The 27,442-nt window shown below is 39.0% G+C and overlaps 1 protein-coding gene across 1 annotated transcript in view; it reads right to left on the bottom strand.

The window, feature by feature from the left end:
• CCDC192 (coiled-coil domain containing 192) overlaps positions 1-27,442 on the bottom strand; it is a 209,152-nt gene that overhangs the window by 47,434 nt on the left and 134,276 nt on the right. The window contains exon 6 of the mRNA XM_027076781.2: positions 17,786-17,918. Within this exon, the coding sequence (XP_026932582.1) occupies positions 17,786-17,918 (133 nt within the window). The remainder of the gene's footprint in view (positions 1-17,785; positions 17,919-27,442) is intronic.

The raw sequence follows: 27,442 nt of genomic DNA, 5'->3' as shown, positions 1-27,442 counted from the left end.
TCATTCTGTAGCTTTTCTTTTTACCAATGTATTTAGCTTGAGTAACCAAAAAGGTGGTGATGCCATTGCCTAACATGGGAGGAGATAGGGAAAGACCAGGTTTGATGCACAGTTAAGTTGGAACGTTAGATAAACAAAAGGAAGGATAAAGTTCACCTGCATATATATGAATCTGGAGTTCAAAGAGCAAAAGATGGATTGGAGATACAAATGTGAAATTATTAAACTCTCAGTGATATTTAAGGCCACGAGAATGAACAAAATAATCCAGAGAAAAACTGAAGATTCAGAAGAAGAGGAGGCCTTGAACTAGGTCTTGAAGATCTTTAGAGATTCTATAAAGCAGAATTCAACAAATTAGAGAAGTAACTATTAAGAACAAAACCCAGAACTCTGTGGTTTGATGTAGGCCAATAATGGAAATGTGTCAAGAAGAAAGGAGTGGTCCTTTGTGTTGTATGAAGCTCTGGATTCAATTAAGGTGAACACAGCAAAGTTTACACTCAGTCTAGTGTCATGAAGATTGTTGTGGACCTTGATTAGAGTGCTTTCAGTGGAACACCATCATCTGAATAGGGTGGACAGAATAAGACCATGGTGGAGTTTAAAGCAAATCGGAAGGAGGTAAGGAAAGGAAGAGTGTGTGGAATTGTTTACCTTAGAATAAGAGTGGGGAAAAGTGAGTGATGAGAAATCACAGGTTTTTGCACAGGTGTGACACACCAACCTGTTCCTGTGAGAGGAAGGAGCTGCAAGTGTGAGGTAAGGTAAATAAGTGACATACCTAGAAAGGTGACAGCCACAGGCTTGGGAGCACTAGTAGGAGAAAAGAGCCTTGAATGGGAGGAAGCACGCTTTTTCCACTGATACAGAAGGCAACCAGCAGAACATGTGACAATATGAAGCAAGAATTTAGATTTGATAGTGGAAACGGGAGGGAGTCCCCATTTGACGACCTGTGTCATCAGTGAATTGTAGGCGAGGTCATCAGCTGGGTTTACATGTGCAGGAGGGGAGTGAAGTTTGAGAAGAGATATGAGGATACAGAATAGTTGTCTTGGAGAGTGAGAAAGCCATCTCCTGGAAAAAGAATTGTGGCTGTTTTGCTGGGTAGAGTTAAATGCTCATGTAAGGTCTATAATCAGGTGAAGTGAAACCAATCAGGCAGGTTTTGCTACTTTGTAGGCAGGAGTGGAAACCAGAGATGGAGAGCTTCTATCCCAAGTTTTGTCAGGCAAGTGATGGAGAGAGTGAATACGAGTACGTAAAAGAAAATTTTAAGAAATAAACCTAGAAAGATGAGCTGAGGCCAGTTCATGGAGTGCTCTGAATGTCAGGCTAAAAACATGAATTTTATTTCATAGGCAATGGGAAGCCATTGATGTTATTTCTGACTATGGAAGTGACATTACCCAAACCGTACTTCTTTATAATTAAATCTTCTTTTAATGTAAAGTGTGAGATGGTTGAAGGACAGGAATAAATAAGACCATTTGTGAAGGACCAAAGATTAGATAATCATGATCTAAATGAAAGTAAGCAAGAGTTGACTTGAGCCAGACCACTGAAGGATAAATTCCTAAGAGATCTTGGTATCTATCTTACATCTTGGTATCTAAGACCAGCTTAATGGGAGCATTAGGTCACTGGGGAGAGAATCATAAGGGCTAGGGTAGGATTAGGCAGGATATTATCTAAATATCTGTCTGGAATCTGTCTGTTTATTAACTAAACAAATGTGTGGAAGCACATAGGCATCAAGTGGTATATTGATCAATCACTAAATGAATGAGAGCCCAAGATGTAATCTGGAGTATTGAAACAAAATAAAAAAATCATACAGTTGTTGACCAGTAATGAAGCCACAGGATGTCAGGAAGAATTCAGGTAATGGTATGTAGGATGGGCAGGGTCGGGGTGGCTCAAGGCACAGAGTATGGCTAACACAGAAATGCTGGGTACTGGTCCAAAGTGCTAAGTGGAGCAGGGAGACCAGCCAGGTTAAAGAGTAGATGTAAGGGACTTTGGAACTAACGTTCAGTTCAGTTGTACAGGATTGGCCAATTTAATGACAAACTTCTGACGTGAACCATGAGTGTGCCAGATTTTAAGCCATCTAAGTATATGTACATGCTAGCGGTAACAGTTGAAATGCTAAAATGAAAAGTCACAAAAGAGCACAGTCGGAGATACGTCAGAATCAACTGGCTATGATACAGTGTTCAACAATCAGTAATACTTCAAATCATTCCTAGGATTTGACACTCTATTTCAACCTTGAATCCAGAAGCTGAGCTAGTGTCCGCATGGGTATCACTGGCAATCTGAAAGTACAACTGATTTTCTGGCAAATCTGTAATGCAGGTTGGTTTTGAATTTTTCATTTAATAAGCAAACTCATTCCATAACCTAGCAATTCATGAACATACTAAACAATAGAACACCAGGACAGACTCCCATTAACTTTTATTCAGGATCCATTCATCCATCCAACATTTCATGACTATCAGGCATCAGGCACTGTGCTAGGCTATGGATACAAAGAAAAATAACTATCTCTTGTTTCTCTTCAAGAAAGCTCTAGTCTGTTAGTTAAAAAGAAAAGAATAAGCTAAGAGATGTTTATAATAGATGTTATGACTTTGGTGTACACAAGTTTTATTGGTTACATAATTCATGGGAGGGCCAAGGAGTAGTTGGGGAGATAGTAATGGTGATGGAAATAGTTGCAAAAGACTTTGTGAAGAAGGATCAGAAGAAAAAGGGAGCAAGGGTAGGGATTTGGGTAAAAGGTTATGACATCTTATGAAAAGGATATAGCTGGTGCAAAGCCTTTAGGTACCAAGCACAATGGTAATTTGTGGGGAGGGAGGGAAATTCCTAGTAGTTGTATATGGCTATAGTATTTCAATTATGTTCAAATTTGGCTCATTCCATGTAGATTTTATTTTTCTAGTGTAATCTTTTTATTATGTTTTTTTCCTTCCTTGATTTGAAGTTCAACCAAGATTTTTTTCACTCTTGCTTAACTTCCATAAGCACCAAATAATGTTTAAAATAATGGATGCATATAATAAATCCAGGAATAATATAAATAAAATTTCACCAAAATAGAAATATACATGTGAAACCAGTCATAAGAAATGGTAAGAGTATTTATTTATTACTTTAAATTAACCAGAAGGGAAGCTCATGTAATTGAGGCAATAAAAGACTGTAGGTCTATCACTTTTCTTTGGGAATGTTTTCAAAGAACCAAAGCCTTTGATATAACATAAATAAGAGTGTTCGTCAGCATGTGCTCATGGGGAAGGAAAAAATAAAACCTCAAACCAGTTTCTATTTCCTTAAGAATTTATTCTGAACTGAATTCTTACCATCTTGGTACTGCTTTATTGACAAATAAATGAAGGTACTTTATTTTGTTTGCCAATATTCCCACATATACATCATTGTTTAGAGGCCACAGCTTCTGCTAAATAAATTACTTCCCTTTGGCTTTAGATCAAAAGCAACTTCAAAAGAAGGACATCTTTTCTCAAATTCAATTACTGGCTCTTGGGACTTATATGGAAAAGTTATGATTATAAAAAAGAAAAGATAGTTCGCTTGCATCTGGAAATGTTTATAGTATTAAGATAGATGGATTGTATAAGGTCTGGTTCTAATATCTTCTTGGGATACAATTATTGAAAGAAAAGCCCAAGCCTCACTTGTAGAGTAGGGAACTCTGTATTTCTCTCAATGTCTCCTGACATTCTCCTGGATTTGTGGTGTTAATTACATTCCACTAACTTTCTCTTCTAAGACCCCACTAGTGTTAGCTGAGAAGGTCCTCAAGTAAAATCAATTAGATAAATGTGGCTTCCACTATCTTATGAAATCCTTTTTGAACCCTAGGTATAGTGATCATATACCTGGGATTCCATAACATAATCCTGATTTTGCATATTTTTTGAGTATGAATGTAAATTTATATACTAGATCTTATGTCAGTCAGTATCTTGATTTTTAGTTCTAGTAATACGATCATTATAGATAGGTGAGATCTTACAACTTTGAAGTTAAAAGTTTATTTTAAAACTCTAGGTAATCTTTGAAAGATAGTAAACAAAATTAATATATGGATTAATATTATATGTAGTCTTTAAATGAAACTAGTGTCTGGTTGTGGCATACCTTATAAAAAATAAAAGCATATTGAAAATTATCTACCTTTTTATCAGAAATTTACCTAGCAACCTAGGATAAGACCGAAGATTTTGGCACTCATCCAGAGTCATAAAGACGTTTTTACTATACAGTGCCATCAAAATTGTTTCTCTGTAGAGCTGGGATAAAGAGACTGGAAGGGCCTGTTTGTCAAATAGATTGTTGACCTACTGGGATTGGCTTAGAGGATGAGACTTTTACTTGAAGTCAGAATCCTATTATACATAGCTCAGTGTGATAAAACTTTTATTACCTATTGTGTTATAAACTTAGGAATATTAGAGTTAAAGAAATGTTAGGATTTTATACAACTGAGAAAGTCTTATCCTATTGACCTGATTCTTTTAAGCACTTTTTCTGCTCTTGAGGACTCATAATAATTCTTGTTTTTGTCCATACATGGTGTCTGTGTGTCTCTACACCATCTCTCTTGCAACCTTTTATTTCCTTGGCCTCAGAAATTGACCTTTTTGAATTCTAATCAGTTTATAACAATACAAGTTCAGTTTGTGACTGAGGGATCTTCCCACCTTTGTTTGCCAAGTTCTTTTCAGAATCCCCTGGAATGGGAACAGAGCTCTTTCCTTATTCAATAGGGATGGCCAATTAAAAAATGGGCCCTTGGACCATGTTTAGACCATCTTTGTGGAGCAGATGTTCTTTTCTTTTTTTTTTCATTATATGAAAGTTATTGTCAAATTAGTTTCCATACAACACCCAGTGCTCATCCCAAAAGGTGCCCTCCTCAATACCCATCACCCACCCTCCCCTCCCTCCCACCTGCTATCAACCCTCAGTTTGTTCTCAGTTTTTAAGAGTCTCTTATGCTTTGGCTCTCTCCCTCTCTAACCTCTTTTTTTTTTCTTCCCCTCCCCCAGGGTCTTCTGTTAAGTTTCTTAGGACCACATAAGAGTGAAACCATATGGTATCTGTCTTTTTCTGTATGGCTTATTTCACTTAGCATCACACTCTCCAGTTCCATCCACGTTGCTACAAAGGACCACATTTCATTCTTTCTCATTGTCACGTAGTACTCCATTGTGTATACAAACCACAATTTCTTTATCTATTCATCAGTTGATGGACATTTAGGCTCTTTCCATAATTTGGCTATTGTTGAGAGTGCTGCTATCAACATTGGGGTACAGTGCCCCTATGCATCAGCACTCCTGTATCCCTTGGGTAAATTCCTAGCAGTGCTATCACTTGGTCATAGCGTAGGTCTATTTTTAATTTTTTTGAGGAACCTCCACACTGTTTTCCAGAGCGGCTGCACCAGTTTGCATTCCCACCACCAATGCAAGAGGGTTCCCGTTTCTCCACATCCTCACCAGCATCTATAGTCTCCTGATTTGTTCATTTTGGCCACTCTGACTGGTGTGAGATGATATCTCAGTGTGGTTTTGATTTGTATTTCCCTGATAAGGAGCGACGTTGAGCATCTTTGCATGTGCCTGCTGGCCATCCGGATGTCTTCTTCAGAGAAGTGTCTTTTCATGTTTTCTGCCCATTTCTTCCCTGGGTTATTTGTTTTTTGGGTGTGGAGTTTGGTGAGCTCTTTATAGATTTTGGATACTAGCCCTTTGTCTGATATGTCATTTGCAAATATCTTTTCCCATTCTGTTGGTTGCCTTTTAGTTTTGTTGGTTGTTTCCTTTGCTGTGCAGAAGCTTTTTATCTTCATAAGGTCCCAGTAGTTCATTTTTGCTTTTAATTCCCTTGCCTTTGGGGATGTGTCAAGTAAGAAATTGCTACGGCTGAGGTCAGAGAGGTCTTTTCCTGCTTTCTCCTCGAGGGTTTTGATGGTTTCCTGTCTCACATTCAGGTCCTTTATCCATTTTGAGTTTATTTTTGTGAATGGTGTGAGAAAGTGGTCTAGTTTCAATCTTCTGCATGTTGCTGTCCAGTTCTCCCAACACCATTTGTTAAAGAGACTGTCTTTTTTCCATTGGATGTTCTTTCCTGCTCTGTCAAAGATTAGTTGGCCATACGTTTGTGGGTCTAGTTCTGGGGTTTCTATTCTATTCCATTGGTCTATGTGTCTGTTTTTGTGCCAGTACCATGCTGTCTTGATTATGACAGCTTTGTAGTAGAGGCTAACGTCTGGGATTGTGACACCTCCTGCTTTGGTCTTCTTCTTCAAAATTACTTTGACTATTCGGGGCCTTTTGTGGTTCCCTATGAATTTTAGGATGGCTTGTTCTAGCTTTGAGAAAAATGCTGGTGCAATTTTGATTGGGATTGCATTGAATGTGTAGATAGCTTTGGGTAGTATTGACATTTTGACAATATTTCTTCTTCCAATCTGTGAGCACGGAATGTTTTTCCATTTCTTTATATCTTCTTCAATTTCCTTCATAAGCTTTCTATAGTTTTCAGCATACAGATGTTTTACATCTTTGTTTAGATTTATCCCTAGGTATTTTATGCTTCTTGGTGCAATTATGAATGGGATCAGTTTCTTTATTTGTCTTTCTGTTGCTTCATTATTAATGTATAAGAATGCAACTGATTTCTGTACATTGATTTTTTATCCGGCAACTTTGCTGAATTCATGTATCAGTTCTAGCAGACTTTTGGTGGAGTCTATCGGATTTTCCATGTATAATATCATGTCATCTGCAAAAAGTGAATGCTTAACTTCATCTTTGCCAATTTTGATGCCTTTGATTTCCTTTTGTTGTCTGATTGCTGATGCTAGAACTTCCAGCACTATGTTAAACAACAGCGGTGAGAGTGGACATCCCTGTCGTGTTCCTGATTTCAGGGAAAAAGCTCTCAGTTTTTCCCCATTGAGGATGATGTTAGCTGTGGGCTTTTCATAAGTGACTTTTATGATGTTTAAGTATGTTCCTTCTATCCCGACTTTCTCGAGGGTTTTTATTAAGAAAGGTTGCTGAAGTTTGTGAAATGCTTTTTCTGCATCAATTGACAGGATCATATGGTTCTTATCTTTTCTTTTATTAATGTGATGTATCACGTTGATCGATTTACGAATGTTGAACCAACCCTGCATCCCAGGAATGAATCCCACTTGATCATGGTGAATAATTCTTTTTGTATGCTGTTGAATTCGATTTGCTAGTATCTTATGGAGAATTTTTGCATCCATATTCATCAGGGATATTGGCCTGTAGTTCTCTTTTGTTACTGGGTCTCTGTCTGGTTTAGGAATCAAAGTAATACTGGCTTCATAGAATGAGTCAGGAAGTTTTCCTTCCCTTTCTATTTTTTGGAATGGCTTGAGAAGGATAGGTATTATCTCTGCTTTAAACGTCTGGTAGAACTCCCTTGGGAAGCCATCTGGTCCTGGACTCTTATTTGTTGGGAGATTTTTGGTAACTGATCCAATTTCTCCACTGGTTATGGGTCTGTCCTAGCTTTCTATTTCCTCCTGATTGAGTTTTGGAAGCGTATGGGTGTTTAGGAATTTGTCCATTTCTTCCAGGTTGTCCAGTTTGTTGGCATATAATTTTTCATAGTATTCCCTGATAATTGCTTGTATCTCTGAGGGATTGGTTGTAATAATTCCATTTTCATTCATGATTTTATCTATTTGGGTCTTCTCCCTTTTCTTTTTGAGAAGCCTGGCTAGAGGTTTATCAATTTTGTTTATTTTTTCAAAAAACCAGCTCTTGGTTTCATTGATCTGCTCTACAGTTTTGTTTTGTTTTTTGATTCTATATTGTTTATTTCTGCTCTGATCTTTATTATTTCTCTTCTTCTGCTGGGTTTAGGCTGCCTTTGCTGTTCTGCTTCTATTTCCTTTAGGTGTGCTGTTAGATTTTGTATTTGGGATTTTTCTCGTTTCTGGAGATAGGCCTGGATTGCGATGTATTTTCCTCTCAGGACTGCCTTTGCTGCATCCCAAAGTGTTTGGATTGTTGTATTTTCATTTTCGTTTGTTTCCATATATTTTTAAATTTCTTCTCTAATTGCCTGGTTGACCCATTCACTCTTTAGTAGGGTGTTCTTTAGCCTCCATGCTTTTGGAGGTTTTCCAGACTTTTTCCCGTGATTGATTGCAAGCTTCATAGCATTTTGGTCTGAAAGTATGCATGATAAGATCTCAATTCTTGTATACTTATGAAGGGCTGTTTTGTTACCCAGTATGTGATCTCTCTTGGAGAATGTTCCATGTGCACTTGAGAAGAAAGTGTATTCTGTTGCTTTGGGATACAGACGTCTAAATATATCTGTCACGTCCATCTGATCCAATGTATTATTCAGGGCCCTTGTTTCTTTATTGACCGTGTGTCTAGATGATCTATCCATTTCTGTAAGTGGAGTGTTAAAGTCCCCTGCAATTACCACATTCTTATCAATAAGGTTGCTTATGTTTGTAATTGTTTTATATATTTGGGGGGCTCTGTATTTGGCACATAGACATTTATAATTGTTAGTTCTTCCTGTTGGATAGACCCTGTAATTATTATATAATGCCCTTCTTCATCTCTTGTTACAGTCTTTAATTTAAAGTCTAGTTTGTCTGATATAAGTATGGCTACTCCAGCTTTCTTTTGACTTCCAGTAGCATGATAAATAGTTCTCCAACCCCTCACTCTCAATCTGAAGGTGTCCTCAGGTCTAAAATGAGTCTCTTGTAGACAGCAAATAGATGGATCTTGTTTTTTTATTCATTCTGATGCCCTGTGTCTTTTGGTTGGCACATTTAGTCCATTTACATTTAGTGTCATTATGGAAAGATATGGGTTTAGAGTCATTGTGATGTCCGTAGGTTTCATGCTTGTAGCGATGTCTCTGGTACTTTGTCTCACAGGATCTCCCTTAGGATCCCTTGTAGGGCTGGTTTAGTGCTGATGAATTCCTTCAGTTTTTGTTTGTTTGGGAAGACCTTTATCTCTCCTTCTGTTCTAAATGACAGGCTTGCTGGATAAAGGATTCTTGGCTGCATATTTTTTCTGTTCATCACATTGAAGATTTCCTGCCATTCCTTTCTGGCCTGCCAAGTGTCAGTAGAGAGATCGGTCACGAGTCTTATAGGTCTCCCTTTATATGTTAGAGTGTGTTTATCCCTAGCTGCTTTCAGAATTTTCTCTTTATCCTTTTATTTTGCCAGTTTCACTATGACATGTCGTGCAGAAGATCGATTCAAGTTACGTCTGAAGGGAGTTCTCTGAGCCTCTTGGATTTCAATGCCTTTCTCCTTCCCCACATCCAGGATGTTTTCAGCTATTATTTCTTCAAGTACACCTTCACCTCTCTCTTCCTCTTCTGAAATACCAATTATGCGTAGATTATTTCTCTTTAGTGCATCACTTAGTTCTCTAATTTTCCCCTCATACTCCTGGATTTTTTAATTTTTCTTTTCTCAGCTTCCTCTTTTTCCATAATTTTATCTTCTAGTTCACCTATTCTCTTCTCTGCCTCTTCAATTCGAGCCGTGGTTGTTTCCATTTTATTTTGCAGCTCGTTTATAGCATTTTTAGCTCCTCCTGACTGTTCCTTAGTCCCTTGATCTCTGTAGCAATAGATTCTCTGCTGTCCTCTATACTGTTTTCAAGCCCAGCGATTAATTTTATGACTATTATTCTAAATTTACTTTCTGTTATATTGTTTAAATTATTTTTGATCAGTTCATTAGCTGTTGTTATTTCCTGGACATTGATTTGAGGGGAATTCTTCCTTTTCGTCATTTTGGATAGTCCCTGGAGTGATGCGGAACTGCGGGGCACTTCCCCTGTGCTGTCTTGAGTAACTTGGGATGAAGGAAAGCACCTATAGAAGAGCTATAATGTTTTCAGATCTTATAGGCACCAATTATTATGCCAGCATAATTAACACACTTCTCCTGGTTCCAGTTGCATATTAAGCAAATCAGGACTGATGCTGTTCCTCTTACATCCACTGTTTATTTCTTCTCAGTTATATGGGGTTTTTTGTTGTTGTTGCTGTTGTTTTTGTCTAGCACCAAATTGTGGTTTTATTTGATTGAGGATTTAGTAGGATAATCTGGTACAAGGCAGTATATCTTTAAAAATAAATATTCTTACAGACCACCACAATATGCATAGGGGTATATATCTAATATATACACAAGCGTATATATCTAACACTGTCCTACTACCAGAAATCAATCCTGTGCCTTCAAAGAGAAGACACCCACTTTGTTCAGCAGACTCTTGTTCTATGCATTCTTTCTAGAGTATTCATTCATTCCTCCAAAGTTATTCATGTTACCAATATAGTTATTCTCTAACTTCAGCCTTGTATCAGGAAACATTGAGTCATCAAAAGAAATAATATTGAGGCTTCTGGGGAATGCAGGAGAGAACATCATTCACTTTTTCTACTTTGGCATCAAGATGTTTGTACCAGGAACAGCTCCAGTGGTGTTCCAACTCTCTGACAATTGTAACCCACAGATTCTCCCATTTATCTTATGTTGACAAATATCCATCTGCCAGTGTTTGATAAGGGTTCAACTACTTCTCTGCAAATTTCTAGGAGGAAACACCTTTCTTCTCAGCTCTAGTCTGGGTTCTTTAACAGCATTGCCAAACAGCACATGCCCTTCTGGTGATCATAGCAGTCTCCATGGTTAAGTAGGAAAACTTTGAAGTTGATCAAGTTCCAATTCCCATGTGCCTTGTTTGACATTAGCTGGCGTTTGCACTATTATCCCACCTCTCAGGATACAGAAGCCAGGAGACTTAAAAAAAATCCTAAGGGATGGATAGAAGGAAGGATACCATTTCCTGATAATAGTATAATTCCAAAATTAGTCTTACAAACAAAGGAGGGAGGGGACCTTGACATCATTGAATTCCCACAGCTGGTATAGCTACAAAGGTCCAAATTTTGGACCCCTACCAAAAATTTTAGAATGGATCTTCTTACCCTTTGTTAATTATAAAATAAATATATTTCCAGACTTTTTGCAAAGGAAGGGCCTAAATACGCAGTTGGGAAGTGATACGGAGAGAAAGAAGATACATTTTGTACTTCACTGACAAGATAGACCTTATCTTCATCTCCTGGGTATTTTCTACAAGTTTGTAAGCGTAACTAAGGTAGATTAAAGAGGACAATGAGAGGTTTTTTTGGTCTTCTGTCCAGAATGTTTTCCCATCTTTTTTTCTGATACCATTTCCTAACCCTTGACCTCTGGCATGTGACACACTTGTGGTCCATGAAAAGATCCCACTCTCTTGGCCATAGCCATCAATCCATGGGTAAAAATATGATATAAGTAGGGTCGATAAAATTCCTGTGTAAGATTCTGAATAGATTCTGTGAGAAAGAAGTTCTGTTCCCTGGAGTTGGAAATAAATTTAGGTTCTTTAGCTGCAAGTATTATAAGCCAATACTGACTACTTAAAGCAAAAAAGCAAAAAAAAAAAAAAAAAAAAAAAAAAAAAAAAAAAGAATGCTTATTAGGAGAGTAAGATGGCAAGTCACAAGGATCTTCCTGGGCAGGAGGAAAGGGACATTGTGATTAAACAGTCCCATAGGACTTCAGAGAATGGGAGAGGAACACATCTCCCAAGGAAAATCATGCTTCTACCAAAGACAGAAGGAAGTGCCTGTGAGCAGGCAGAAACAGATGTTCACTATAGACCAGGGCAGCCAGGGCGTCTCCGGATCTGTGCCTGCAGTAGCTCAAGTAGAGCTAGTATCAAAGAAGAGCTGAATGAGCAGTCCACGAACCCTGTGCTTCAGCCTGCTGAGAATAGTTACAGTTTGGTTTTTGTCACTTGCACCCAACAGAGTCTGGAGCAACACCTAGTTTTCATGGGAGTGATTTTCAGGACTAGAGATTTCTAGAATGTCCTTTTGAAAATTAGAACCACCCTAAATTTGCACATAGTTAATAAGTCACATTTCTTGGGATCTTCATGATGCATCCCCAAGCCTTTCAGACTCCTGGCGCAGTTGCTTGTCCTTGAGGGGACTTCTGAAATCAGACTTCGGCTGTGGAGTTCTATTTAAGGAAGCCAGCCTATTTCAGGAAGACTTCAGTGGACAAAGGAAGAGACAAACTGACAGGCAATCTCTGAATGAGACCTATAGATTATAAAGATGAATATAAGCTATTCTCTGCCATAAATATTAAAACTCCTTAGGAACTTCTTAGAAAGTACATCTCGAAGTTACCACTCCTACACTCTCTCACTGTCCCTATTATGACTTGCTGGTGTTTCCTGGTCTACATGTAAAATATCTCACCTTGGAATAGCTTCTGGTATTTGAGGATTCAGTGGGAGTGCTTAACAGAATACTCTTTTCTGCAGATGCGGGGATAATCATGTGTATGTTTGAGGGGGAAGATATCTACTTTTTGTTTTCCCAAGTTCTTGTCAGTTTCTGTGATGGCAGTAACACCCTTGGCAGCAGTAGGGAAGTACAGGCAGTCTGTTTATGCTTTGACCAAATATCAGACTGAACCCCATGCAGCCTGATGAAATGGGTGGTAAACAGTACATTTCGACAATGTTTGAACATTTGCAACAGTGAGATCCCAGGGCCTTCTTTGTTATGTTCTTCGAAAATTCTGGTAAGATAAACATCTGTGTTCAGTAGTGAAAGAATGTTGGTGTAGAACTATCGATCAAGCAATTGGTTCTTAATATGAGGAAGGACAGGCTTATGAAGAGCTGTGCTGAGAGAAAGTCAAAAAGGGCAGGATGGCATTGTTGAAAAAAATCTGGACACAAATGGACAGCTACTCAAGATTGGCCTTACTCCAGCAAATCGGAATATAACCTCTCTCTAAATGCTTGGAACTCCACCAAGTCAAGATTTTATTTGGGCCCAAAGCACTCTCATTAAAATACACTTAAACCTGACAAGGTGTTAGTCATTACATCCCAGTGAGGATTGTTTTAATCACTGTTTTTTTCCCAGTTGAGATTTCATAGAACATGAAATACACCACATTAACCACCTTAAAGTGTAAAATTCATTCATTTTCCTATATTAACAATGTTGTATAACCACTGTTACTATTTAATTCCAGAATGTTCTTATCACCTTCAAATCCCAGGGTTTTTTTTGTGTTGTGTTGTTGTTGTTTTGTTTTGTTTTTAACACCAAGTTTCTATAGGAGCTTTGATCCTAAGGAAGTTTACAGGAAGAGAGAGAATAAGAGGGTTGAGTCCTTGGGGTGGACATCATGATAAAAGATACTCTTGAAAATTTTGGTCCCAGTTGACTGATACAGTTGGTTGATAAAGAGATAAATCTCTTAAATTTTATTTGAACAATATAGAACAGCAATAGTCTAATCATTAAAATGACTAGTGTTTAAAAACAGCCTTGTGCCAAGATGGGCATTGAGGAGGGCACCTGTTGGGATGAGCACTGGGTATTGTATACAAACCAATTTGACAATAAATTTCATGTATAAAAAAACAAACAAAAACATCTTTGTGTCACTGAATATCACTGAAATGTCATTCCTTTTCCATGCCTGCTTGAACACAATGGCTAGCTCTATTCAGACACTGAGTCCTGGATAAGCTTGTCCTGGGATCCACCTGCACTAACTGGGAGAATCTTCTGAACAGGAGTAAAATTGAGAGATGACTTAGAATTGATATTGCCGTCACTGGGGCAATGGCAACTTGTATGTGTAGGCTAGATACCTTACTTGGTATACTAGCTGTGCATATTAGGAGAAAAGAATGAAAAGGAAAAAAAAAAATCCAGAACAGTACATTTGTACACTGGCTCGAAATCTCTGAACCAGGTCTCTGATGTTCTGTTAAAAGATAGGTGTTCCATCACAGCAAGTGATTTCATGCTCATGTACCAACAAGGGGACTTAGTCACCAATGTCTTTTGCATAGGAGCTTTGTCCTTTTAAGCAAAGGAAGCAAAGGACACAAAGATTGTTTCTGAAACTTAACTTTAGGTTCTTGTGTACTAAGGTTTACCCAAAGGCGAGTCTTAAGGGGTACAGTAGGCATTTTAGTGAATTATGGTGGTAAATAAAGCTGTAAGCACTTCAGATGCAGGCTGTGGAAATGACGGAAGGAATCTGCCTTGGGCTGTGATTATTTGCACAAAGTAAAATCCACAAACAACGCTCAGGCTGTAAGTTTCCTGCTGTGCCAGTTTTATAAGAAAGGTGTTTTTCTTTTCGGTTGAACTTTCCATTGACTTAAATCATTTATTTCCTTGGAGGTAATTTAAGTACATAGCCAATGAAGTAGTTTACTGTGTTGATGTAAAACGAAAAGGAAAAAGTTTGGTAACTCACTGTTTGATCCGTGAGAATATGCTTAAAGGTATTCCTAATATTCTGATCAGGAACATCCCTCTGATCAGAAGAGCTGAATGCCAACCTACTATAGATACAGATTTACTTAGAAAATGAACCAAACGAGGAAAAAAATTGCACACTTGGGTAAAAAATATTCTAATTTATTTGGAAATATCTCCATCTGCTTGTTAGAACTACAGACATAATCTGTAATTATAACAGAGAAGTAGGTTTATGTGAATCCAAGTAGCATGTCATTTAGAATAAAAACTGTTTTGCCCTCTTGCAATTTCAGTTGTTACAATAAGGCAGGCCTTTAGAGTAGGCACCCATGATGACACTTGGTGGAGGATGGAAGGGGATTCCTTTCCCATAGTAGTTTGGTTGACTCTCCATTTTTATGGGGTCTGAAATTGTACCATTGGGCATTTATTTCGTGGATCATGAAGTCCTTTTGTTCATCAAGAAGAATCTACTTAAAAATTGCCACTACTCATGGGTGGGTGACTCATGAGGCAAGCATTGCATTATATTTTAACTTGACCACTAGTTGAGACTCTATTGGACACGTTGGTTTTGTCCCTTACTCTTTCTTTCCAGTAATGGGTTATCCCTTCCTTTAAGGGAGTGCTTCTCTCCCAGACCAGCCCAGTGCTTCTGTTGGGAGTTGCCAGTCAGAACATTCTTCTTTTCCACCCTGATTTCCCTCTATCATGCCACCCAGTGGCAGGGTGCATGACCGGAACCTTGCCCAACCGTAGTACCCCACCCTTGGCCACAAAGATTGGGTCATGTCCCTGCATGGGTATCCAACTCAAGCTAGGAAAGAATGCTTTATTGTACATTTTCTAACTGGGAGTTGGTGGAAAAATGCTTTTTTTTCTCTCTGGAGGAAAGATGGGGACAGCCTCTAGTTGCTTATGGCCACGTTTCCAGTCTCTTCTGACACCCCACTTGAGAGAGTGAAGTCTCAATGGAGACAGAAGCAGAGATGAGTGTTGTCAGAATGTTTTGATAGTGTCTGAGACTCTGTATCCATTGGACTATAAGGCTAATGGCATGCCCTTTCTTAGTTTGTTTATGCCAATAAATCACCCTTTCTCCTTAAGCTATTATGACTGGGACATCTGTCATTTGCAAACAGAGGTCTGAGAACTGAAAACAAACATTTTATAAAAGGATACAAGATAACTAGAGGAGGGCTATTGTTCTGGTCTAGACATGTGTGTGGGAGGTGGGTCAACCCTAACTGGTGTGTGTTTAAATGGAGGGCATTGTGTGTTAAAGCTACCGACATCTTTGCAGACTTTACTTTCAAGTGTGTTAAGACGTAGGACAAGGTGACCACAGTCTGCGAATGAAAGCCAATATGACTCTGGGGCCACAAGTGCTTTGACAGTCTCCTGGACTATTGAATTCAGGTTGAGGAACATGGGAGTAGTGGGAGAGCAAGAAAGTGCAAATATTTGATTTAAGTCAGTCCACTGACTCACTTTTTCGGCCAAAAAAGGAAGCAACATATAGGTCCAAAACGAGTCACTCTTTTCATCCCTGATTGACCTTGGAACATCTGCCCTTATTTAAATTTGTAGCTGTTCATAATGCATTCAGGTTTTGTGGATTTTTCTTCTAGTAGCTTAAAAAAAACAAATACAGAGAAAAAAATGGGCACAGAAGGTGGGACTTAATGTTTTCTACCCTCTTTGAACCGTGAGAGTCCCAGTACCTCAGGATAATTTAATTTTGACCTACTCAAATATCAAAAGGACAAAATTAGACAGGATTTTTCATTAGACAGGATTTGTCATTAGACAGCAGATGATATTTTTGTCAACGATGAGAATTATATACCTTGCAGTATTATCTCTTTCACTAGATGAAAAATATAGTCGATAAGTTGAAAGCTTCTCTCAGGTGAATTGGAGAACTTTCTCCAATGTGCTGTACAATTATTATCAGTTTCTTATTACACAACTAACCTGAAATCTGGCTATGGTGTCCTAGGATAAAGACCTTTAAATGGATAATATCGTTGAGTGGATTTTATTCCCTAGGTTTTCATGGTGGCAAAAGCAAATTCATAAGCTATCATTATGTTTTGTGGAAAGAGAAAAACAAATTGACCTTCAGCATTTTTTTTTCAAGATGACTGTGTTCCATGCCATTTCATCCCCAGGATAGCACTTTTCAAAATAGAAAATTAAATCCAAACTCATATTAAAAGCTTTACCACATGGCCGGGATGCTGATGTGTCTCCCTTTCTGAAGCCACCACATCGCCTACTTTCCCCTCCTCCATTTATTTCCACGGTCCTCCTCTTTTTCCAGAATTATTTATGAATAATAAAGGAAACCAGAGGAAGAATAAGGGCATGTTTCTGGTTTTACAAGAATGCCACACACGAGAGGAAGACATTTATCCAGGGGCCCACGGTTTTGCAAGAGATCCACCAGGCAGAATGAGGATGGATAGCCCTTCTGTAGAACGGAGACAAAATAGCCTTCTGTTCAGAGGTGCATAGGCACACTGGGTAGTGTAAGTGGCTGTCTGGAGGCTCATGGCCTTAGGTGTTGCTCACACTAATCTGGGGCAAAGTAACCAACATCCCTAAGCCTCTGTTTATTCTTTGGGGATCCATAAACGTACTTACTTCAGAGCTTATTCTGAGACTTAAATTCATGTGAAGTGCTTAGCAAAATGCCTGGCACAATGTATTAAATGGTAACTCATATCATGGCTAATGATGACGGTCTGAGGGGTCTTTTTCCCCCAATGTGTGTTTATAGTCTCTTAGAGAAGACTTGTTAAAGATCTACACCAAAGCAGCTATTAAAATCTTTCTAAACCACCCAGATTTCCTCCTCTCCCAGCCTTGCCTGCTTGATTCTGGCTCATTCACCTATTGTTTAAACGCTTTTTTTTTTTTTTAACTTCCCTGGGCCTGCCTTAGCCTACAGGCCTGTCCACACTCATCTCCTCGCTCCACTCAAGAGCTTCATCTGTCGGGTCCTCCTTTGGCTCACCTCCCTCACTGCCGCCCAGCTTGTGCAGAGACGCTTATCAGTTCTACCAAGTCCAGCTCTTCAGCCTCAGAGACTTTGCTTTAAGGAACTGCTTATTCATTCTCTGCCTCACTTACAGTGAAAGTGAACCCAGCATGGAGTCAATAGTTTGTGTAATGTCACTATTCACGTGGAAAGGAGGTCAGGCCAGGCCAGACCTGCATGCTGTTGGGCCAGTATGCTGCCTGGCACTGTGGCCCTGCTTTTAGCTCTGTTGCCAATAAAACCATATATCTCCCAGGATAGAGGGCTGGCGTGCAACTGTCACATGGTAATACTGACCTCTAGGGGCTGGCTTTCCTTCACACAGAGTCTTTATCTTCTCATTCAGTTCCAGGACTGTGATGGCAGCCTCTTGCTTAGCTGTTGCCAAATCAGTTTGCAGCTTTTTCAGTTTCCTTTTGTGCTTTAGTTTCTTTAAAAAAAAAAAAAGAGTTTCCATCACTAGAGACCGATGCATCAAAGGAATAAAAAGAACTAATGAAGTCAGGACAAACATGGCCTCGAAGCCCAGCTTACATGAACTGCTCTTGGATTATCTAGCTGAAGCCCTTTCTGAGGTCTGTGACGTGGAGTGCTTGTGACCCTGTTGAAGCATTGCAGTAATAAAAGCCACTCTCTACATTCGAGTATCTTTTACCCTCTTGAAAGGTTTTCATGTGCATCCGAACCTTATATTTTGGTCATTTGTAATAGAGGCAATTGGAGATCAACTTTAGTTGGCAGTTGGCATTTTACCACTGAGGTGCCAGTGCCTAAAAGGGTCTGACTTTTTTTCCCAGTCTGCAAGTAAACTCCCGTGAGATAGAGCTTTGTTTCTGTGTCATGTTCCACCCTAACACCATAATGGTTTGCATTCAAATAAACTCTGAAGAGTGTGATGCTAGCATGAAATGCTGATGTTTGCAGATATTTACCATGGTATCTATACAGGGAAAGTGATCAGGGGTACAAATGGTTAAGCAGTAGAAGACAGGAATTGCTTGCTATGAAATAATCTGATTGATGACATCTAAACCTTTGAAAGAACTACTTTAGGAAGGTGTTACATAACCCAAGGGTTCACCTTGAGACTTTATGACTACTCCTTTTATGGGTGGCAAAATGAATTTGATTTGTCAAAACCAGATGTAGCTGTCACTACAGAGAAGCCGTCTATTGTGAAAAGTTTCGTATTTGCACTTGGGTGATGCTATCTTTCCACTGATGGGCTCACTTTGCCAAGTCTGTATGGACTGGTAATTAGGAATCCCAGAAAATAAATGACTAACATTTCTTATCAGACCTAAATCTTGAGATAGAGGAAAAGAATGGCTTTTGCACACCAAGAAAAACTTCACATAGAAAACATCAGGTGGTAGGGAATGGCTCCCTTTTTTTTTTTTTTTTTTTTTGAGAGTGAAGCCAGTAAAATCAGTTTTTCAAATATGGGATTAGATAGTCATGGACATCCCATTTCATTCATTCATTCATTCATTCATTCATTCTTTTTTTTAGAGAGTGAGCTGGGGAGAGGGGCAAAGAGATAAAAAAAAGAGAGAAAGAATCTCACGCAGGCTCCACGCTGAGCCTGGAACCCAACACAGAGCTTGATCCCACAACCCTATGATCATGACCTGGGCTGAAATCAAGAGGTGGACACTCAATGGACTGAGCCACCCAGGCCCCCCTAAGCCCCCCATTTTAAAGACAGATCGTCTTTTAGACTGAAGCAGGATTAGGATTTCACGAAAGCTGAAATAACGACATACATTTGGCTAAGACAGAATGTGTTATTCAAATGAGCATGGTAGTCATGGAACTTCTAGGGAGTTGCAAGGGTAGAATCTGGCATGGTTCCCCAGCAAGGTTCAGTTGAGAGGTGCCCTGATCCACAACGTGAGTTCCTGGTTGGTTCAGCGCTTCTCCTAGAGTGTAGTTAGTAATCACAGACTCATTCCATTTTGCTAATTATGAAGCACCCTTTTGGTGTCAGTCATGATGCTGTCCAGTTGTTGAAACATCATTGCTGATAAGGCTCCATGGCACTCACAGCTTCTAACTACTTCCATGCCTCTGAGTCTGTTCATCAAAAGCCTTCACCATCTGGCCCACCCTCAGGGTTAGTTCAGGGAGAAACTGAGCTGATCAAGAAATGCCTGGGTATTTGATAGCTTTGTTTCCCAAAGTAAGTTATTAGATTGGCATGTTCATTGTTACCTCCCTACCTTATCAGTTGGTTTCTGTTTGTTCATGAGGACCTCATCCATTGCAGGTCTGGGGTGATAATGCCTCTGAGGCCCTGTGTGATTTTCCATGTCCTGTCCTGACGCTGCTTCAGGACTGTTCCATGCTCAGATTTTTCACCCTGTGTTTTTATCATTTAGAACTTAGGGGCTAGAAAGTGGGAGGAATGATGTTGAAAGTGAGAAAGTAAAGGAAATGAGGGAAAGAATGGCAAAGGGATTCTTAAGACAGTGTTAACTGAAAGAGTCAGAAAAAGGGGCACGTGGGTGGCTCAGTTGTTTAGGCATCTGACTCTTGATTTTGGCTCAGGTCATGATCTCTTGTTTCGTGGGACCAAGCCCCACATCCAGCTCTGTGCTAACAGTGGGGAGCCTGCTTGGAATTCTCTCTAACCTCTCTTTCCTCCCCTCCCCCGCACTCTTTCACAGTGCACATGCTCTCTCTCTCAAAATAAATAAACTTAAAAAAAAGTGTCAGAAAAGAACTGGCAATAATGGCATGCGTGCTGACACATTAGAGATTAAGTGTGAGGGTGAATGTACCTTACACTGACCTATATAAAAAAGTTAGGGTGATGGATAGAAAGAGTAACCAATAGACAAGTGACAAATCAGAGTTAGCAAAACAGTAATTTAATCTAGTTATTAAGTATATAGATGTTTACTGTAAAAGTCCTTCAACTTTTCCATGCTTGGAATTTTCTATAAGGAAATACTGAGAGGAATAAGAAGAAAAGATTTCATTTCATCACATTGCTTCTCCCTTAATTCTTTTTTTTTTTATCACTTTAGGTTGTTTTATTTTGTGCCCCCCCCCTCGCTCCCTCCCCACCAAAGAAAAAAAAAACCACCCCACAAATCCTCTAATAAGAATTGCAGGTGGTTTTCTTGGGAGGTAATGAGAAGCAACACTTTGAAGATATATAACATAGAAAAAAAGTAAAGGTTGTGCTAATGAATGGATTTCCACTGTTGTCAAATTGGTCTCTGTCCTACTGGAAAACTTCTTTTTTTTAAATTCGAGTTAGTTAACATATAATGTAGTATTGGCTTCAGGAGTAGAATTTAGGCATTCATCAGTTAGATACAACACTCAGTGCTTATCCCAACAAGTGCCCAAACCATTGCCCATTTAGTCCATTCCCCACCCACCTCCCCTCCAGCAACCCTCAGCTTGTTCTCTATTGTTAAGACTCTGTTATGGTTTGCCTCCCTGTTTTTATCTTATTTTACTTTTCCTTCCCTTCCCCTATTTTCACATTTTACTTCTTAAATTCCACCTTTGAGTGAAATCATAGCATACTTGTCTTTCTCTGACTTAATTCACTTAGCATAATATACTCTTGTTCCATCCACATTATTGCAAATGGCAAGATTTCATTCTTTTTGATTACTAGTAATATTCCTGTGTGTGTGTGTGTGTGTGTGTGTGTGTGTGTGTGTGTGTGTGTATGTGTGTGTGTCTATCATATCTTCTTTATCCGTTCATCAGTTGATGGACATTTGGGCTCTTTCCATAGTTTGGCTGTTGGTAATGCTGCTATAAACATTGGGGTGCACGTTCCCCTTCAAATCAGCATTTTTGTTTTCTTTGGATAAATACCTAGTAGTACAGTTGCTGGGTCATAGGGTGGTTATATTTTTATCTTTTGGAGAACCTCCATCCTCTCTGCCAAAGGGACTGCACCAGTTTGCATTCCTACCAACAGGGTAAAAACAGTTCCTCACCAACATCTGTTGTTTCCTGAGTTGTTAATTTTAGTCATTCTGACAGGTGTGAGATGGTATCTCATTATGGTTTTGATCTGTATTTCCCTGATGATGAGTGATCTTGAGTATCTTTTCATGGGTCTGTTAGCCACCATGTCTTCTTTGGAAAAGTGTCTATTCAGGTCCTCTGCCCATTTCTTCACTGGATTTTTTTTTTTTTTTGGTGTTGAGTTTGATAAGTTCTTTATAGATTTTGGATAGTAAGCCTTTATCCAGTATTTCATTGCAAATATTTTCTCCCATTCTATTGGTTGCCTTTTAGTTTTGTTAATTGTTTCCTTCACTGTACAGAAGCTTCTTATCTTGATGAGGTCCCAATAGTTCATTTTTGCTTTTGTTTCCCTTGCCTCTGGAGACGTGTTGAGTAAGAAGTTGCTGTGGTCAAAGTCAAAGAGCTTGCTTCCTGTGTTCTCCTCTAGGATTCTGATGGTTTGCTGGCTTCTCCCTTAATTCTTAATAGATGGTACTCACATTCTGAAATTCATTTTGCAATGATTCATATGCAGATAAGTATTATTTTTTGAAACTTTTCTCGAAGTAGGCATTGATAGTAAATAAAGCTAAGCAAAAACTAAATGTAACTTGGAAAGGCTCGGTGAGGTGGCCAACAGGGGCTGGCATGGTGTCACCAAGAAAAAGTCTTTATCAAGCTACATTTCCTTTTTGACAGGATGAATGGGTGGATAGAGTGACTTGATGAATATGTGTGAATGGAAAGACATAATGCTTCTCAATATCAGTTAAACATTTCACCTTTTCAGTTAAAAAAACTTCATTCCTTAAAAAAAATCAAATTTCCAGACCACCTTTTTATCTTCCTCTTATGGTGATTGTATGTTTTGCCTTTATTATTGTTATGATATTTGTATATTTGCCTTATGATCTGAAAAAGTAAGTGAGGATATTTAGTTTGGAGAAGACAGTATACAGGGGAGTCATGACATGTGACTTCAGTGATCTAAGGTACTATTCAAGAGGAGAGGAAGTTGAGTTAAACAGTATTATTTTAGAGATACCTGGGGAACAATGAGTAAAGAAGTCAAGAGAGGCAGATTTTGGCACAACGTGAGAAAGCACCCTCCAATAATCAGGGCTGCATTCATAACAAGGTAGGATGGGTCCTGGCAAAGGCCTCCTGCTCTGGGAATGATCAAGCAGAGACTGGATGAACATCTTCAGGCAGGCCCATGGTAAACTCTGGGACCTGGGTCGGGAGGTAATTAGAGGTCTGGCTTACCCCCAATTCTTTCCACCTCTGGCTTCCTCCAGTCTCTTAGGGGCACAGCACATTTATGAACGGATACCTCAGCCCTCAAAGTCTCTAAGATGGTTACAGTTTTCAGGGATCCCTTAAAAACAACTCTGGAATTTGTGAGATGTTCTGTAGGAAGGCCAAAAAAGGCCTGTGGGGACCTTATTCAAGGATATTATCCTTATTCAAGGATATCCTTATTCAGGATAATGTGACCCAAAAGGTGCAAACTTTATTATTTAGCTATAATGGAAAGGGGCAGGGAAGTTTAGATCTAAACAAAAAATTGAGTAAAGAACCTTGATTTGTTCTATTGGGATCTTTCGGTTGTTCAAACCAGTTGTTAAAAGAGTTTAACAACTTTGTCTTTTTTTTTTTTTCTTTTCTCCAGAGAGAATTGCTGTATGCTATTAATTCATAGATCTAACCAAGCCCTTTGGGCATTTCTAAAAATTCAGTTTGCCAACATGTTTTTTATTAGTCATAGACATCAAATGATTTCAGCAATGATAATATTTTCCTTTGCTTTTTTGGCATTCTTTAGCCAGGCAACCCAAGTGTTGTACTTGAACGTAATTGAGTCTGTTATTGTCTCCTTAGTAACTAGGAACTCCTGTCCGCGATTACTGAAAGGACCGGAAGGCTTTATAGCTTGGAGGTAAATTCCTATTACCTTGCTCTTTTCCTACTTCTCCTACAGGGCGGACAGGAGGAGGAAATCATGTATTTGTGCAATGTTTTGAAAAGGAAATATCTATCCATATCACATTGCTGAATAGCTTGCATTATACCAAGTCATCGGGAATTAGAAATCATCAGGGAACTATTTATAGATGAGTTTCATCACAAAGTTGCCAGCATTGTTTAAAATTTCTTGGTCTTTGCACATACTTTGAACTGTGGCCTCAGATTCTAAGCCCAGGCTTTGTCAACTACTGGCCATGAGAAATTGGGCTGGGCTTATGACATTTCCAGGTCCCTAATCCCATGTCACATAGCTGGTGGAGAGTCATTGACATAGCATACAAATGACAGTATCCAGTTCTATAGTGGCAAAGTAGTAGATAGGTCTTTCTCTTTTGTCGTTATTCCTTGAAACACATCAGGAAACTCTCAACCCTCCACCAAAAACACTAAGTTATCCTTTCTAAAGATGTCTTTGTCACACTTTAGAAAATGAAATTTGTTGTTTAACAAGAGCAAGATTCGTCTTCTTTTCTTTCAAGATTTGTCTTCTTTTCTTTCTCCTTCCCCATCTTCCTCCACTTCCTCCTCTTTCTTCTAAAGCAAGCTTTCTGCATAATTGCAGTGATCTTCTCCTCACTTTGGATGGGTAGACAAAACTTAATGTCCTGAAAACAGATATGCAAATAACCTTGATCCATTCCGCTGCCAGAGCTGGCCGGATGCCTGGCACAGTAGGTGGCTGCCTTGGTGGAATGATGTGAGCAGCTTTCTAAATCCCTACCTCTTGCTGCCTGTGGCATCTCTGTCAGGCTTGCCGGAGCATAGCTTCTTCCCACCTTGTCTGAAATCCACCCCATTCAGTCCCCTTCGTTACTTAGCAGAGATAACAAAGACAGGTTTTGTCTCCAGAGGCCACTGATAAAATGCCCACTACCAAGAACATAAAAGAGAATTCGGTTTGAATACAGAACATAGAAGCAGATTTCCCCTTTCATGCCTTTTCTATAATAGCCCATTGTTAATAACAAAACTAAAGTGATGATAGTAGCTTTTGGGTACAACTCGGCTTAAAAAAATCAATTTTACAGCTCTTGTTTTGTATTTATGCCATCCTTAGGTAAATATTTTACAAGTCTAGGAATGGCAAATAGGTGCCTTGTAGTTTCCTTTCTACTCCATGGCAGGCCCTCACTTTGGGGATTTTTTCACCCCAGTTTGCATCAGTGACTTCACAATCGTTAATCCACACTCCCAGCAGCCACTGCTCATTGATGAAACCTAATTGTTATTTATGATCTTGTCTCTGTTTTGTAGGTAAGAGAGTTGAGGGCCCAGGAGAACTTGAGTAGATCATGGTAACCATAATCTCTTAGTAAGTAGCTAATTTGACTTGAACTGAGTTCTTTTGATTCCAAAGACTGATTTTTCTTCTCAGTGGTAGCATAAAGCTTCACTAATCAATAGCACCATTAATTTTTAAGTTACTTAAAGCTAACTTTGTTAGTGACACTGAGTGTGAGTGGCTCTGCTTAGTGGAAGTAGAAAGGCAACAAAACAGACTTGGTTATAAAAGAGTGATGCTGAAAAGATGTGATGGTGAGGCGCTTATAACATGGATTGCTATGATATCACTAGAGAACCTAAGGAATAAAGGAAAGATGTAATGAACCCAACTAAGGGCTGTCTGTGCCAGGTGTTGCTCTGAGCTCTCTTAGTGTCTTTCAAAAAAGGATCTTGGATTGATCCTGGTGATTGTGACCATTTTGTTAGGTCATCTGAAGTGACAAAGAGTAGATCAGATGAAACTTATTCACAAAACACCTTGAATGAAAGACCAATCACAAATGCGAAACAGCATAGTCTCCATTTATTTAACAAGGTTACGGGGATTAGTTAATACACAGACCTTTAGGCCTCATCTCAGCCTTGACCAAGAGTCCGGCCCCACGTAACCACTGTTGATGTTTCATGACCAATAGTCAGACTTGGGAAATCATAGCTGACACTTTACAGTTCTCTAAAGTATTCCTCCCATCTGAATAGCTTATTTTGTGTTAAAGCATGCTATAGAAATAAATTTTATTTCTGTTTCCTACTCCCAGAGGATTTGGAAGTTGTAATAAAAAGAAAACAAAATCCCAGTAATTAATTAGACAAACATCTTGAGTCACTACAGAAGAGTTTACCTATAGTTGGAGCCAAGTCTCAGTTCTTTCCCTCTATGGGATAAATAATTCTTAGAGACAGAGGCAAAGTTTGCCAGTAGATGTCCTAGTTTACAGAAATGCCTGTGCACGTGTTTATGTAAGACAAGTAACAAATTAATACAAGATAAAGAGAGAACTTAGAATTGAAATGAAATCCAATGATAAGGTAGACATGTCTAACAATAGAACTGTCCAAAAGTTGAAAATTTTGCCAAGGACCATAAGCTACCCTTCCTTGCATGTAGTACACAGACTTATTGAGAATGTTCAAGAGAGAAGCTAATGCTTACCATGTATAATAAGCCAGGCATAGTTCTGAGAAGTTGGTACATTTATATGTTACTACTTAATTTCTTTTTTTGTAGCAAACCAGTGAAGTAGAACTATTATCAATTCCATGTTTAGAGGCAAACCCGGAAGTACATAGATCTTTAAGTAACTTTCCCAAAGTCAAATGGTGACTCACAGTTCAAATCTGAGCAGTCCAGCTTTAGACTGTCCCTTCCATTCCTATGCCATGCATGCCTCAATATCCTACTCAGGGTCCTACATTGTGAACTGTGTAAATGAGATGGCATTTTATATTCTATAAGTCCATTTCTTAAAGCAAGAAGTGTTCAGTTTCTGATCATGAAGCTTTGAGACATGGGCTGACCCCTTAGCACAATTTAGGAAATCAGATAGAATCACTGAATCCTACATGACACAGAATTGAGTACAATCTTTGAAACCAAATTGCCCAACCCTAGCATTTTAAAGATGTGGGAGTATAAGCAGAGAAAAACGACATGATTTGGCCAGTATCATAGCTAATAAAACTGCAAGAGGCAAGACTCAAAGTCAAATTCTCTGACTCCTCATTTCAATGTGTGTGTGTGTGTGTGTGTGTGTGTGTGTGTGTGTGTGTGTGTGTTTCCCCACTATATCATGTTGCTCCTTGGCCATACAAGCTGAAGGGCAGTGAAATGAGTATATGATTGAAACTTGGAGCAGTAACTAAAACCCCCAAGGTATAAGATCCCAGCATCAAAAATAGCAGTTATTTAGGCACATACTTTACCTTAAGTCTCTTGTCACACAGAGAGCTATAAAGGACTGGATTCAGGTCACTCTATACAGTACATATTGGGGTTACGTTTGACAGAAAGCAGAATTGTTAGCGGTGCCTGGGTGGCTCAGTCGGTTGGGCATCCAACTTGAGCTCAGATCATGATCTCACAGTTTGTGAGTTTGAGCCCCACATAGGGCTCTGTGCTGACAGCTCAGAACCGAGCCCACTTTGGTTTCTGTCTCTCTCTCTCTCTCTGTCTCTCTCTTCCCCTCCCCAACTTGTGCTCTGTCTCTCTCTCTCAAAAATAAATAAACATTAAATATTTTTTTTAAAAAGAAAAGAAAGCAGAGTTGTTAGATAATTGAGATCCCTTTCACTTCAAAGAAACAAGCTGGACCCATAAGAGAAACTTGCCCTCATACAGCATTAGAATATGTGTACTCAGTCAAACAAACTCACTCCTAAGATTAAGGGGTGCTGCCTGCCTGTAAGCTCTTTTTTGTGTGAGTGTAACCCTGCCTTATCATTCTTACCCAGTAAACATTAATCAGGCTGACAACCAAGAGTTTTGAGAAAGAAAGAACCTACAGTGCAATAATTCAATAAACAAATTTTCATACTGGCTGAGCACAGCACAAAATAAAACTGAGTGTTCACAAGGTCTTTCTCAAAAAGAAAGTGTAGCCAGTGCTTGGTAAAGCCCAAATCCAATTTTTGGTCTTACAGTCTCAAATCACACCCTGAGAA

This window comes from Acinonyx jubatus, chromosome A1 (genome assembly GCF_027475565.1).
Source record: "Acinonyx jubatus isolate Ajub_Pintada_27869175 chromosome A1, VMU_Ajub_asm_v1.0, whole genome shotgun sequence".
Classification (NCBI taxonomy): domain Eukaryota; kingdom Metazoa; phylum Chordata; class Mammalia; order Carnivora; family Felidae; genus Acinonyx; species Acinonyx jubatus.
The sequence above is the reverse complement of the archived record's forward strand: the minus strand, read 5'-3'. Positions and strand labels throughout refer to the sequence as shown.